Source organism: Lissotriton vulgaris, chromosome 3_1 (genome assembly GCF_964263255.1).
Source record: "Lissotriton vulgaris chromosome 3_1, aLisVul1.2, whole genome shotgun sequence".
NCBI classification, from domain to species: domain Eukaryota; kingdom Metazoa; phylum Chordata; class Amphibia; order Caudata; family Salamandridae; genus Lissotriton; species Lissotriton vulgaris.
Window position 1 is genome coordinate 1243193534 of NC_141689.1, and position 15859 is coordinate 1243209392.

Genomic DNA, 15859 nt, shown 5'->3' on the forward strand with positions numbered 1-15859 from the left:
TTTTCGAAAGATTAGTATTTTTTTTCTGAGGTCGCGCGTAGGTCCAAATGTGAACTGATTCTGAACCGCTTTCTTGGTAGTTTGTATTTGCAGGGCTGGGGGGCTGTATTTGGGTCTGAAGCTTAATATTCACCCACCTTTTATTTATAACTTTGACCCAGTGTGTTCATCTTCAAAGTGTACCACGATTGCTGGAGAATGTCGCTGCGGGATTCAGAGACGGTAAGTGCTGTGCAGAAGAGTGTGCTCAAATACTTTTAATGCACACAAGGTGGTATTAAATATTATCATAATATGTTTGCAGTTGGTTGCATTATTCGTCTCCGCTATTAAGCAGTATGGATTATGCTTTGCAGATTTTTGCACTGTACTTTTGAAAAAACATATTGTCGGTCATTCTTCCGGCATTGAATATGAAGCAGCAGCTCCCACATAACTAACACAAAGGAAACTGTTATTTAAATTCGCTGTTATTTCAAGCCAGATACAGTTGTTTAACCTTGAGTAACCTCAAGTGAGGACTAAGTTGAGCATTATGTCCATTCATATTTGCTCAGAATTTGTGATGGCTGAAGAATTATTTGAGACGACTTGTACAGATAACAATTACTGGCCACTCCTAAATTGCATTAGCATTTCACTTAGAATTATTCATTCCATTGAGCTAGGACCAGAATTAATTGCAACTAAATTCTACTCCGCAATGTGTGGAGACATTACTAGTCATGTTTTGTTTACTAGGGAACATCTCAAGGAATCCATTAGTGGGTGACAGTTGTTTTGATCGTGATTAACCGGACGCTCCGTTGAGTAGGATGGATAAAAATAGCATTTTCTGTGTTTTCCCTTGGAACTTCCATACACATACCTTCTACTAAAATATGTCCATACGGTAGTTAGGCCCAGACATTGACACTTGCGGTTAATGGCATGCATGTTCACATGCTCAATGACACTCACTGCCTAATGTGTTTTTTTTTTTAATTTTTTTTTTTGTAAACCTTTATTGTGCATGAAGAAAAGAACAAATACGGGCCCACAACCGTCAGGCCGGCCACGATACTTTTTGAGCACAAGTGCGAGCAATACAGTTTCTCAGCGGCACCAGGTTACATAGCAACAATCAATTAACGTCACACTGAATAGATTCGTGTCGCCGAGAAGCAGGAGCATTGAAGGTTAATTTTTAAAGTTTTTTCGTCCTAAATATAAAACAGTGAAGAATAGAAACCAAGGAGAACTGAGTCCGTACAGTAACTACACAGCATGAGCAGGCAACAGCATCGCATGAAACCAACAGTGGAAGCTAACATCCCAGGCAGTATGGCGGTACAGAGTAAAACAACAAGATCGTCAGCTGGCAATTACGCGCCATGTACAGCGCGACCCACTCCCTACTAACCCCTATCGCGGACCCAGAACAGAAATAAGTTAAGAAAAGCGCAGAGAAATAGAGAAAAATAAGGCCCATAGAAACGAAATGTAGAAAACTAAACCCCCCCCCCCCCCCCCCTCACCCTACACTCATGCAGAGGCTACGGCCTACCCCCCCCCGGCAGTGTGTCTGTCGCCCACTAAAGAACCCGAAATATAGACAAAGGAAAGGAGGAAAAGAAAAAGAAATCCTTAATACCCGAGGAGGGCCAATTTCTAAGTCTCCCGAACTCCCCGGCCATAAAATACTCTCCACCCTACACGTAACACCAAAATCAAGACTTTCATGCACGAAATGGAATAGGGAGAGACATCATATAACACTGCAGCACGCGTTGAGGAAGCGTCCCATCTCGGGTCCCCACCCGCCCCTCATTCACAGTTCATAGGAAAAAGGACTTTCCTAGCCCTGGCCAGATTTCAAGCGTCCCCCTGAACATGGCTCCGGAAAGGGACCCGCCCCAGATAGAACAAAGGGGTAAGATGGCCGCCCTCGGCAAGGAGAAGGTCCCCGAACACAAGATGGACACCTCCAGTCACACGCAATGATAGCGATCCAGAAGAATGCCGCTCCCAGGTCCGCCTGATGTTGCATAAAACAATGAATTGGAGCCACACCATGCATGACATATACAGTGAAGGAAAATAGTTGCAGCGTCAGCGGATCCATGAACAAGAATAGTGGTTCAATATCCAAGAGTGAAAACTGTGGCAAGATGGGAAACAGTGTAGCATCAACGGTATGGGCTGACGGCAGTCCCGTAGAATAATCACTGTCAGAAAGTTGCTCCAGTTCACATTCACGCGGCAACAATGTTTCTCTTGCAATGCCAAGAGGGGGGCGATCGGTGCAGCAAGGGGAGCCGGCCGACGATGCACCCTCCGAACCGAGAGCGGCCTCATCCAGCTTCGCGCCGAGTGCGCAAGAACACTCATGCCATTCTGCCCTCAATTCGGCAAGCGCGGCAATAATGGAGGCTTAGGTGAACACAGGCGGGTGATCCAATGTATCCACAGTCCGAAGTGCACCAGAGTATTCCACACGCCTCTCGAGGCCATGCAGGGCGACCCAGTCAGGGGCCGAGATGGAGCCCACCAGTACTGTAGAGGGGACGGCCGCCATGTTAAGTACAATAAGGGGTTCACCGATCACGTAGGCGATTCTTACAATAGGCAGTGGGGGTGTGATCTCACGACATAATCTGGGCTCCCCACTTGCGAGCGATAAGCAACATAAGTCCCCCTCGTGTGGGCTCAAGCAGGAGTAATCACAAAGGCGAGCCGCAGCGGCCAGTTCCGCGCCGACAAAGAAAAGAACAGCGCGGCTCACCTCAGCGTCGCTCAAAGAAGGAGTAGCGGTGTAGACCCACAGTCGGTCGACTCACACTTTCCACAGGAGGGACCAGTGCAGGCGCTTTCACAGACAGCAGATTGGCAGGGGATGGCAGTCACACCATTCGTCGGTCAAGCCTCAGGAGCTCCAGCCGTCTCCGGCTGTGCGCAGCGACACGGGGTCCGGACCCAGGGCTCGGCAATGATCGTCGGGTCAGCACGCCAGTATCACCATCAAGCAGGCAGGTAGGGACACCGGAGAAACACCCCCGGCAACAGCGCGCTTCCTTCGTCCTTCCGCGGTAGCGCTGTAACAGGATAGAAAACAGGATAGCGTTGCAGAAGGCACAGGCTCGGGGAGCCGGGCGACTACACGTCCGTCTCCGCCGCCATCTTGGCTCCTCCCCCGCCTAATGTGTTTTTGATGATTATGGTAGCCCCAACTCTCTGTTTATTTGGACATGAAATCTGAAACTATAGCAAATCCATATATTTTCTTGTTGGGCACCTACTGAAAAAGGAATTTTTTTAGTGGGTGTCCTTACTGCTCCTGATTAGTGGATCAAGTGATTCCACTCTAAATGCTTTCTGTGTTTCTTGCTTGCAATTCGTAATAAGTAGGCATTTTAAGCTTCAGTTTTACAGAGCAACAGTTACATTTATAGATGAGCTCTGTTGTTGATCCACCTGGGTTTCCTCCAAGCATCATTTGAAAAATTCCCCTCACTCATCTGTTTGTCCTTTGTTCCCCAATTCAATCTAACCATATTTTGCATCTGCCCCTTCACTTACTGATGTGGTCTCTAACCGTACTCTTCCATTGCATGCCTCTGTCCTATCACACTTGTTTGCATTTACCCTCTAACTCATCATTCTTTTTATCACAGGTCCCTCTCTCATTCATTCAAAAAGAACAATTGGTGGACAGAATGGGGAACAATGTCAAACACTCACACCCAGTACAGAGATCTGGTCATAAATCTATCATTTCTTTTGCTCACAATGTCACCCCAGTTTTGACCTATCCATATGCAAATCAGTCTTGACCCTGCTCTCATGGGAACAGTGCAGCCCAACCTGCCTAGCCATGTCCTTCATGGCCAGAAATAAGCACCCTAGGACCGGTTTCAGGGAATCACTCCTCATTAGCCAAGATGGCCTGAATCCATTAGCATGGCACGCACAGGACTCATGTCTGAGCATCCCTGTCCCACTTGGGGTGACAAATGCAAAAAGTACTATTGATTGACGGAATGCTGAACACTGTCAAATACTTAGCCCAAGTACAGAGATCTGGGCCTAAATCAATTTTTTTGGTCACCACACCACCACAGTTTAGACCAAGCCATATACAACTCAGACTTGATCGTGCTCCAGTCCAGCCTGAACTGCCAAGCCAGGTCCTCACTGGATCAGAAACTAGCATCCTAGGACCGGTTTCGGGGTATCACCCCTCATCAGCCAGGATAGCCTGAATCCAGTGTCATGGTGAGCTTGGGACCCACGCGAGGACATCCCCGGCCCACTTGGAATGACAAATGCAAAAAGTAAAATTGATGGACAGAATGCTTATCAATGTAAAAAACTCGCACTCCGTACAGAGAATTGGGCCTAAATCCATTGTTTTTGGCATGGTGAGCAATAAACAATGGATTTGTGTCCAGATCTCTTTTACTGATAAAACTATATAGCACAGGCCTCGAAAATTCATAAAGATGTTACTAGACCAGTAGGTCTAGTAACTTGAATAATCTACTCGACCTAACTGTAATGTACCGACCCGTAAACTTTTCTCAAATTGTGTGATCCTAGGCAAAAATTGTATTTTATGGAGCCACCTTTTTCTTCATTATCACACATGAGAGCACCTTTAAATATGCAAGTTAGCATTTTTTATGTAATAAAATCTCTTATTTTGATTTAATAGACTAAACAATTGTTCCATGTATAAAAAGAATCTAGCCCACATATAGGGTACACAAGACCCCTGACTTAGTTCACTAATAGCAGCCTCATCAGGGTGGGGATATATTACTAAAGCAGGATGTGGTAGTGCACTATCATTTGAAGACTGCACATTTTCCATTTAAATTGCATCAAACCTTCCCACAAACATGTAGACTTGCAGTTTTACTGTTAATTATATAGCACATAAACAATGTTTGGAAATTGAGTTTCCACAAAAATATTTATAATTTGCACTTCACCAAGTAAAGTGTTCCAATTTGCTTTCATCCTATAAAAAAAAAATGTCACCACACAGAATTACAAAAAATGTGCCTTTCATGACTGCTGAAATATATTTAGAAATGTTTGTACAGGTCACTTATTGGCTAATTCAATGTTGTGTTGGAAAAAAAGCCTGACAACTTATAACTTTCAAATTCACACACCTTGCACAGCACAGCACACGTGAAACACAGCTCACTTTACAAAAACCTCTCACTTCACAATCGGAGAATGAAAGTAAATGTAGGTTGACAAACTTACTTTTGACCTCTGTCTCTGAATGCAGAGCAAATGTGACAAGATAAGAACAAGATTTAAAGGCATCTTAATTGCTCATTCACTTTGTGAGTGAACAGAACACCTGTTAATTGTCAGCTCGCTAGAACAGGGAAGTATGCTCCTAAAAATAGCTCACTCTGATGAAATCTGACTCGCCATAGCGAGTGTGCGAGTAGATTTGTCGAGGCCTGTTTTTTTACTGGACCTACTGGTCTGACAGCTAAGTTTTTTTTTTATTGAGCTTTTGCACTTTTACAAACATTATATCTATGCACATATGATGTATACTATGACAGAGTCAATTTATAAGACATGTTATGTGCCAGGTCAATAAGTCTACAGACTAGCTATCAACAAAAACTAAAAAGAAAACAACTATCGCCGTAAACACAATTTGGTCGTACATTTTCATATGCATTGTACACTTCCTTTGGTAATATTTCTGAGATCCTGCCTAGAATGCACGTCCACAGTCAACCAACGCATACACCTTGGCATTATTATATATTGTAGTGCTCATACTCTCTTTACTCGCTCCATGGTCAGATGAGGATGGTCAGTTTGTTTTAGCCCAGCTTAACATCGATAATAATATTTTAGGAGTGGGGTCTATTTATGCGCCCGTTGGGAACAAAGTTCCTTTTTTCCTTCATCTAAACAGAATTCTAACAGAGATGGGAATTTATAAAATAGCTCTTGGGGCTGACTGGAATCTTGCCCCGGATGTGATCTTAGACAGAACGGGACCCCTAGACACGACGCATGGCAGAGATAGAGCGCAGGGGTGTGGAATTTAATAAAATATCTAGTTGTCCATGGGACAAGTAGCTTCATAAATCTGCTTGTCCTTTAACAAAACCCACTAGTCCCTTTAGTGCCATATAGTGCACCGTCAAATAATGGCAGCAGTCTCGTCATAAAAGAGCTTTGGCAATTGCCACTCTGGTTATGTCAGGCTCATAGTATAGACGGATTTGAATACTAGGAAATCCCTTATTTTGCATCCTTTCTGCAAGTCTACATGCTGGGTTTGGAGGTAGCAGTAAGCAATATTTACAGGGTTAGAATGCTCTTTCGAGTCTATGCAAACCTACTAACGCGCATATTTTTTGAGTGCTTTCATCAGCTCTCTTTAATCCTTTCCAATACTGAGAAGGGTTGGAAATGTACTCCTGACAGTAGTAACATTTCTTTGAGGGCTGGGAAAAATGTGGTTCGAAGAAAAGTGAACTTGTAAACATTCAACAGATTTTCGCAGTGGCAAAACTACACATTCATAGCTCATGTGAAAGTGCAATTCACAAATATTTCCTAGAGTATGGTTTCCTGGCCTACTTAAGGAAATTCATGTGAATTCATGAAAGATGTAAATCTGCATTAATGCAAGCACATCCATCATTGTGCACTTTTGTGGCTTTCTTTAACAATTGATCTTTAACTAAGAACTTTATTTTTAATTAAAATGCTATCTCTATCGATCGGCTGACTTCACTGTGTGTAACAGCATTCTGCTCTTTTACAAGAAGCATATCTGCACAAAAAGTAGTTTTGTTCAGTTCCAGGAACTACTGTGGCAATGTGGGCTTTTTGAGAACAAAAATAGTTGGCTGTCTAGGAAGAACGTGCTGGCAAACAGCACCACGCTCACCTGATAAGCCGAGATAGAGTAAGGAGCATAGTGCAGGCCAAGTGCGTGAGCAGAAAATTAAAATACACCCCACTTTGAACCAAAGTTCTTATGCTACCAAGCAAGTGAAGAAAGCCATTGCAACCCTCTCTAGAAAAGCTCTCGTCTTTCCCATCCAAGTATCTACCCATTCATCTTTTCATTCGCCCACTGATATCCACCATTTTACCTTTACATTGTCATCCATTCATTCTTTCATCCAATAGCCTTTCACCATTGTTTTTCCATCCAACCATCCACCCACCCGTATCTAAACCTACCCAACCATCTCCAAACCTATACATCCATCTATTGCAGCCACCCACCCATTCTTGTTCTCACCCATCCACCACCCTTTCACTCCTTCAATCCACCCTCCTTTTTATTCATCCATCCATTTATCCATCCTTCCGCCCACCCATCCATCCATCCTTCCACTCATCCATCTTTTCTCTCACTAATCCATCCACCCTATAACCCATGCATCCACTCTTTCCTTCATCACATCAGTCGTCCATCCACCATACCTGTCACTCATCCATCCTTGAACCTATCCTTTCACTCATTCATCCATCTATCTAGCCAGACACACTTACACTCACTCATCCAACCACCCTTTCACCCACACATCCATCCATCCTTTCACTCAATCACCTGCTCTTTCACATTACTTATCAGCCTTTGTCTGCTGAGTTGTAGACCGAAGAGGCACATTAAGGGCTGCACCCCCACTGTAGCTGCTACAATGGGGGGGTTTGTGACACCCTTCTCCAACCCTATCCTTCCATCTCCAAATCTATCTATCAAACTCATCCATTCCTCCTTCCATTCATTCATCCCTCCCTCCATCCATCCTTTCACTCATACATCCACGCTTTAACCCCATCATCCTCTTTTTAACTCAGATATCCATACACAGTTGCACTCATCTTCCATCCATTCTTTCACTCATCCATCCATCCACCCCATCCATCCTCCTTTCAACTCCTATATCCAGCCTCCCTTTCAGCCATCCCACCATCAATCTGTCCTTTTGCTCATCCATCCACCCTTTCAACCCCCTCCATCTACTCTTTCACTCATCAGCCTTTTCCCTCCACTATCCACCCATCAATCTATCCATCCATCCATCTGCTTATCCATCCAGCAACGTTTCCACCGAGCCACCCACTTACCCATCCATCCACTCACCTATCCACCCATCCATCCACTCACCTATCCACCTATCCTCCACCTGCCCACCTATCCACTTATCCTCCATCCACCCACTTAGCCATCCATCCACACACCTATCCTCCATCCATCCACACACCTATCCTCCATCCACCCACCTATCCACCTATCATCCATCCACCCACCCAACAATCCACCCATCCATCTTCTTTCTTTCAGCCGTCAATCCACCATTTCATTCAGCCATCCATCCTTTCACTCATCCATCCTCGTTCACCCCATCCATTCATTTACCCTTGCGTTAATCCTTCTATCCTTTCACTCACCCATTCTTACATCAATCCTTGCATCTATCCATCCACCCTTTAACCCACTCACCCACCCTTTCACATTAATTAGCCTTTGTCTGTGAACCTGCAGATGAAAGACGCCTATCCAGAACCTCACAGCTGCAGTAGCTGCTACAACTGTGTGTTTACGGTGCACCCTGGAGAAGGCAAAAAGTGAGACAAAGTGCACGTACAGAAATAGGTGTGTGCCTGAGGTCTGCATGAAAGCCCCATGGGGAAAGTAAGGAGATGTAATGTACGCGTAAGATATGAGAGGCCAAGAGAAGGGGGTCAGGGCTGTCAGAGATGGCGGCGGAGGGGGGTTAGCAGGTATAGGCACCGGGTAAAACATAAGGTGTATAGGAAATACAAAGGGGAGGGGGGGGCACGAGCTTCATGAGAAGGGAAAACAAGGTGCTTTACAGTAGTTCCTGGAGGTGAGGATGTGGAGGAATCTTGGGGCGGTAAGAGGCACAAGGGTGAAGCACAGAATGAAAGGCAGGGATCACAAGTTCAAGTCAGAGCGGGGGCCAAGAGGCAGAAAAGGCAGTCTTACATGCCAGTGCTGCGGGTGTTCTGGAGCCGCAGAAGCTCGATGTTTGTCTCAGGCACAAAGTAAATGAAAGGACCAGGAGGGGGCCCACAAGCCACACGTGAGCCTGATACTGCTGTGGATGTACATGCTGGGGTCGGAGGTAGCTGCAACTTTGTCCTTCGCTCCATCATGTTCTTCTGCTCAGGGGAAAGTTAAAGTGCAACCCCCAGCTTTTGCTTTTGCATTCGTCCTTTCAGTGCTAATAAACTGCTCTGAGCGACTTATTAACTGGATGTGAACAACAGAGTTCAACAGCTGTGTATCAAATTACTTTAGGACTTTCTACTTGTCCTTCGTACAAAACAGAAATTAAAACCTCTTGCCCTCGTAGAAAATCTATATGTCTCGGGCGTCGGGAGATATGAATTCCCCACCCCTGAGAGCGATACTGGGAGACATCCGTGAAGATCATGGGTTGACTGATATTTGGCGTTTACTACATACTTCAGATAAGGGGTTTACATATCACATAGAAGTGCATGATTCCTATTCTAGAATAGACTATTTCCTTATTTCACATTCTATCATACCACATGTACTTGATTGTGATATTTTAGGAATACATTTTCAGACTATGCTCCTATCAGTCTACAGCTTGATTGGGGTCTGAAACGCCCTTGCAGGGAACCATGGCGTTTAAACATACCCCGATACAAACTACAGACAGAAAAATCACAATTACAATCACATTTGACTACTTATATAAAAGACAACAAAGGTTCAGTTTGTTCTCCACAAATTTTATGGGCAGCTGCAAAAGCCACCCTTAGGGGCAAATTATGAGAGGTTCTGCCATAGCCAATAAACGTAGAACAGAACAACAGGCTATTTGAGAAAATGATATCAAAACCCTTACACATGCTCATTTTACAGATCCACTAGAAGTTTCCAGATGTAGATTGGAAAAGGCTAAAATTGAGCTTCATACACTATATACTTTGAAAGCAGAATATATGTTATATAGAATTAAGCCTCGAAATTACGAACAAGGAGAAAAAGCTGGTCGTTCACTAGTGGCACGATTAAAACAGAGAGAAGCTATGACAGCTATTCCAGCTATCTATAATTCTGAAAGTAAGCTAATAACTGAGACTCAGGAAATAGCTAATACATTTGCAGATTATTATAAGAAGTTATATAGCTCAGAGGTTGATGATGATCACCACAAAGATCAGGAATTTTTTGATAAAATAGCAATCCCCTGCATCAATCAACGGGATCGGCTCATACTGGTAGGCGAAATAACAAAGGATGAAATTGCGCTTCAATCTCTAATCTTACATACACTAAAGCACCGGGAGAAGATGGTTTTCCTGGGGAATTTTACAGTTGGGTAAAACCAGAAGCAATAGAAGCTCTTTATGAGGCCTATAAAGAAGCAGAGGAAACTGGTAGCCTCTCCTCTCTCAAAAATAGAGCTATCATAACGGTAATATCCTTCTCGAACCCGAAAAAGATCCATTTGACTGCAGTAGCCATCCTCCAATTTCCCTTCAGAATACAGATTCAAAGATATTAGCCATCATTCTTGCCAAAAGACTCAAACAAGTTATCGCTAAACTCATACATAATTCTCAAGTGGGATTCATTCCAGGCAGAAACTCTTGTAACCATCTACGCACTTTGGCTCACATACACAGGCTTTCCCAGGATGCTGGAGAAGACAGAGTAGCCTTATCCTTGGATGCCGAGAAGGCCTTTGACCGTAATGAATGGAGCTATACGTTCCGTACGTTACATAAGTTGAGATAAGGCAATTTAATATATGTCTAAGGTAAAATGGTTATATGAGACACCATCCACACAAGTTAATTGTGGGGGTTTCCTTTCAACATCTTTTTTAGTGCAAAGAGGAACCCGCCAGGGTCGCCCTTTATCATCCCTTTTGTTCCTTCTTGCACTTGAACTGCTGGCTGCGGCAATAAAACAGTGTTCACAAATAGCAGGCATTCCTAACACCAGCAGGAATCTCAAAAATACTTTTTTATGCAGATGACATTGCTCACACTTACTGATCTGCTTACATCACTCCAGAGACTCATGTCTACTATTTCTCATTTCTCGATCATTTCTGGCTACAAAGTCACTTTGAATAAGAGTGAAGCTCTCCTATTGTCCAGGAGTACACAGGAAGCAGGTATTTCGGTCTATATTTTCAATGGAAAGTGGCCGCCTGAAGTATTTAGGTATTTATATCAACACAGGTTTAGAACATATTATTCAAGATAACTTAGATTCTCTTATTGCCAAAACGAAGTCAGAGTATGAAAAATGGTCCCATCTTAACTTGTCTTTTTGGGGTAAAGTACAGGCAGTAAAAGTTATTATAGTGCCCCGTTTCACTTATGTTTTAGGTATGCTGCCTTTGACAGTTAAAATATGAATATTACGAGATATTGACAAAGCTATTAAAACCTTTATTTAGGTATCCCTGACACCTAGATTTAAAATCTCAAAATTGATTGCTCACAGGCGATATGGGGGTCTTAGCCTGTATTGAGCTTTACTATACAGCCCTCCACTTATCTCAATAGGTTTATCTTTGGCCCAGACAGAATGATCCCCACTATGGTTTCTCATTGAAAGACAAACAGTACAGGCAACTTCAGGTTTGCACATGTTTTACACTCCTAAGTCACCTGCTTTACAAACTTCCAACCCTATTATTCAATCTATGCTTAAGATTTGGAAGCATGCCCACAAACTCTTTAAGAGTAACCCAAGACTGCATGGAAAGGCCCCATGTGGCATAACGCTGATATTAGAATAGGTAAACAGACTATATTGTGGGATATATGGGAGAACACAACCAAAGGGGATGATGGATGGAGTGTTGAACATTGCAAGCACTCACCCCAAGTCAACTGATCTGGGTTTAATCCATCGTCATTCTTTAGCTCACTCCGCCACCCCAGTTCAAACATGGCCATTTGCAAATCAGTCTGACCCTGTGCCTCATGGGAACAGTCCAGCTCGAACTGCCAAGCCATGTCTTCCCTGGACCGGAAACAAGCATCCTGGGACCGGTTTCTGTTTAAACAGCCATCATCAAGCAGGCTAGCCTGAATCCAGTGGCAAAGAGAGCAGGTATTCTAATGTTGGAGCACTTACTCACTTAAGAAGGTGAGCTTAAAACCTTTTGAAATACTGCAGATAGAATTTCAACTAAAACAAGACCTATTTCGTAGACTAGGACCATTTCCTTGAATAGTTGAGGATTCCCCAGTGTTACAATACTTAAACATTTGGGGGAAATTTAAAGGCGCAGTCTCTGGCTTTTATAATCTAAGTACATAAATTACACTCATATCCATTACTAGCACAACTTTATGTCTAATGGCAAGGGTTAATTACTGTAGCTTATTCCGATGACAAATGGGAGGATGTTATTATGTACATGGATAAGGGAATCAGAGAGGCCAGAATAAAATGTACTCTCTTCAAAATTCTTCATAACTGGTACTGGTCACTACAAAAACTAAAGTCAGCAGGTTTACTAAACCAATCTATCAAAGCACCTAGACCTGGTTTAGAAGGCACCTATTTTCAGGTTATATAATTTTCAAACTAATGCAAGGTTCTGTAACTTATAGATTCCATACACTCCTCTTTTTTCTTGCTATGATGGAGTCGCCAAACGTTTACCGCCTTTACTTAGAAAATAATTTTTACAAAGACAGTCCCCAAATTATTAAATGGTTATGTTCACTTCAACTTAACACGGTGTACACTCAGAACCACAAAGGTTTCAGAATAAACAGAAAAAATGTGAATGGCAAAATGGTCCCTCACGTGTGCACAACCAACTGGTACACTGGTTGGTACTCACCAGTTGTGCCCACTTTTATCATCATCGGTGGTCATTTTGTCCAGGAAAAAGAAAAGGTGTCCAAAAGAAAAGAAAAACCTAGGTGTAGTGAAGTGAACAGGTTATATCTCACGATGTAACTGTGTGATTAAAATTGACAAATACACTCTAGTAGCAACCACTTTATTATTCATAAAGTGTATTTTATCAAGTTAAAACCGGTTGCTATTCATGCATACCATTTCCAGCGCCAACATGTTTCTTTGCCCTGTTAATTTTGGCAAATTCTTCAGGGCAAACCACTTCGCCAAAGCACCAGTATTGGACACACGAGACACTGTTATAGGAGACTGTCGATTGTAAAAACAAAACACACAACATACTATGTCATTCTCACTCCTCCCAGTATCAAAAAGTGTTCCACTATATGCTCGTATTTATAATCATATTCACCCTGAAGAAGCCACTGTCTCTCGTACAAGCTTGTTCTGTTGAGGTCTCTTGGAAAACTCCCTATATGAGTCATCCTAGTAGATTGATCATTCAGCTGTAATGTCAATCTAAAACACTGCGAGGAAAACTGTTGTGAGTAAGACTGGACAACATAAAAATTATATATGGGATAGAAACACTGCCAATTCAAATGCTTTCTTTCCTATTTGTTCAAATGTGTGCACCTGAACGGAAATTACGGGTCTTTGATACACAACACTTCTCTTTAATGTAAATACGCCATATCGACCCACCTGTAGTTAGACATATATCTTGCATTGCATTATTTCATTTGCGTTAGTATTCGACCATCGAACCGATCTCTCTAAAGTATTTCTAAATGGGAAAAGCGCCCGCTTGTACTTAAATGCCGGCAAAACAATTCCACCCCCGTTCCTCCTTTTAAAATGCTGGCAAAACAATTCCACTCCTATTCCTTCTTTTAAAGAGAAATTTGGAACCCCTTTCTAGCTAATAAATATTCTATTTCTGGTAATATTTCAGATTCTTCTTCTAATTAGGAACTACAATAAGGGAATAACTTCCTTTTTCTTTTCCTTAGTAATTCATTACCATTATTATTTTTATTCAGGCTGTTGATGTTATCATTAGGGCTGTTGATGCTTTAGTCAGGAACACTGTTATTTGAATAAGGACATACTGTTCACCTATTGGAAATTGTTGAGTTAGTGGGACTATCTCGACTTTACATATTATATGTGTATGATTTTATCGCTACTATCTTCCAATTATGTATAATATATGGTTTACTAGATATTGTATACTATCTATAACATCTCCTCCCTTGTCCACCTTTCCTATTTCTTCCTTTCCAGGTTTTATGAGTATCTCAGACACTGTATCTTTCGATATCTGTATTATCTTTATTGTATTTAGAAACCCGAGTTACATTTCATAGTAATTTATTGTGTGGCCATAATTTGATTTGTCTATACTCCTTCCTTTTTTTAATGTATTGTTTATAAACTCACATGTACTTCTCAATAAAAATATATAAAAACAAATAATAATCTTGGCTAGCAAAGTAAGGCATGAGATGGACCGATAACGTTTGACGTTTAGGGGGTCAAAGGAAGGTTTTTTGAGTAATGCAGATGCCTTCTTCCTGGTCTGAAGTGAAAGAGATTGAGAACCTGGGATGTGTCATGTTTGAAAGGCAGCCGCAGCCTAAACCTGTGCAGTTTAAAGCATTGACGCAGTGGTACTATGTGGCTAATGAGAGAAAACAAAAAACATTCTGAAAGGACAAATTGTTAAGACTGTTAGTCATTGGCTAGATGTGAAATTGCATTTGTTGAAGAAAGCATGGAGACAGGAAGTGCTAGGCACTATTTGTTCTTTCCTGACAATTACTGAAGAATCAAAAAAACAAAAAGATGGCACAAATAAGGACAAGAAATAGTGAAAAGAATGACAGTTATTCAGACAGAGAAGATGAGTTGATTGGCAGATTGTTGACTGAAGCGGGACCACATCCGTATAAGGAGGCACATGTGCAAGAACAAGCTAAAGAGATAGGAGCAGAAGAGCCCAGTGTTAGAGGAGATGCAGCAGTGTCTAGTTCGTCTTCATGTAGTGAGAAGAGAACAGTGGTGAAAACCAATATTTTCAATCTACAAGAAGATTTAGAATTGATGGCAGTGCAGGCATTGATATAGACAACATTTAAAAATAGAATTGGCATATTTATGTGCTGAAGCAGGCAACCATGCTCAAAAATCATTTGAGAAACCAGGGCCGGCTCTAGGCTCATGGTGGCCCTGGGCAGGGAGCGTAGGTAGGGGGCCCGGAAGAGGGGGTCCGGGCGGGGCGGAGCGCGCAGGCCAGTAAAGAGGGGAGGGGGTCAGGGAGTTTAGAAGTGGAACAGAGCCGGAGGCCGCCAAATCCCTGCCAGGGGCCACCACACAAATATATATCCATCATCAGAGGATTAATATATTAAGGATATATATTGGCGTGGTGGCCCCTGGGGTTTGGCGGCCCTGTGCAGGTGCACAGCTTGCACATGCCTAGAGCCGGCCCTGGAGAAACTTCAGGAATTGGCTGGAGATCTTTGGGTGGATTTGATACAAAAGAGCAGCATATTCTGTTTGTACAACAGAATATATTGTGGAAGCATCATGCTTGTGTAATGTCACCTCAGCACTAGTGGCTGCATTGATTTCATTTAGAAGATGGTGCTGCGTAGTCAATGAATGAAGTGTTGCAATAGTCCATGCGATTTTTGGCGTGGGCCATGATTTTGCCCAACTGTGGTCACAACGAAGTTACGTGACAATCGCTGGCACCCCAATTAGAAAGAGAGAACCTGTACACAAATCCTTGCAGATTTTTCAAGGTACAACCCTGCCTGACCAGAACACCGTGCACTAAAAGAAAAGAGACGGTTCTAAAAACTGTTTTGTTTTCAGGACGAACATAAATGGCCATGGTTTAACTGTGGTAGCATTGAATTGGCAGTGTCATGTGTGAATGCAATTGGCAACATATGTAAGAGTAAT

The 15859-nt window shown here is 42.7% G+C and overlaps 1 protein-coding gene across 2 annotated transcripts in view; it reads left to right on the forward strand.

The window, feature by feature from the left end:
- Positions 1-37: 37 nt before the first annotated feature.
- Positions 38-15859, forward strand: part of LOC147727729 (uncharacterized) — a 116757-nt gene continuing 100935 nt past the window's right edge. The window contains exon 1 of one of the 2 annotated variants that reach the window (XM_086961727.1): positions 38-222. In XM_086961727.1, coding sequence (XP_086817853.1) covers positions 199-222 — 24 coding nt within the window. In that variant the 5' untranslated portion in view covers positions 38-198. The remainder of the gene's footprint in view (positions 223-15859) is intronic. The other variant, XM_086961728.1, reaches the window with a different exon arrangement.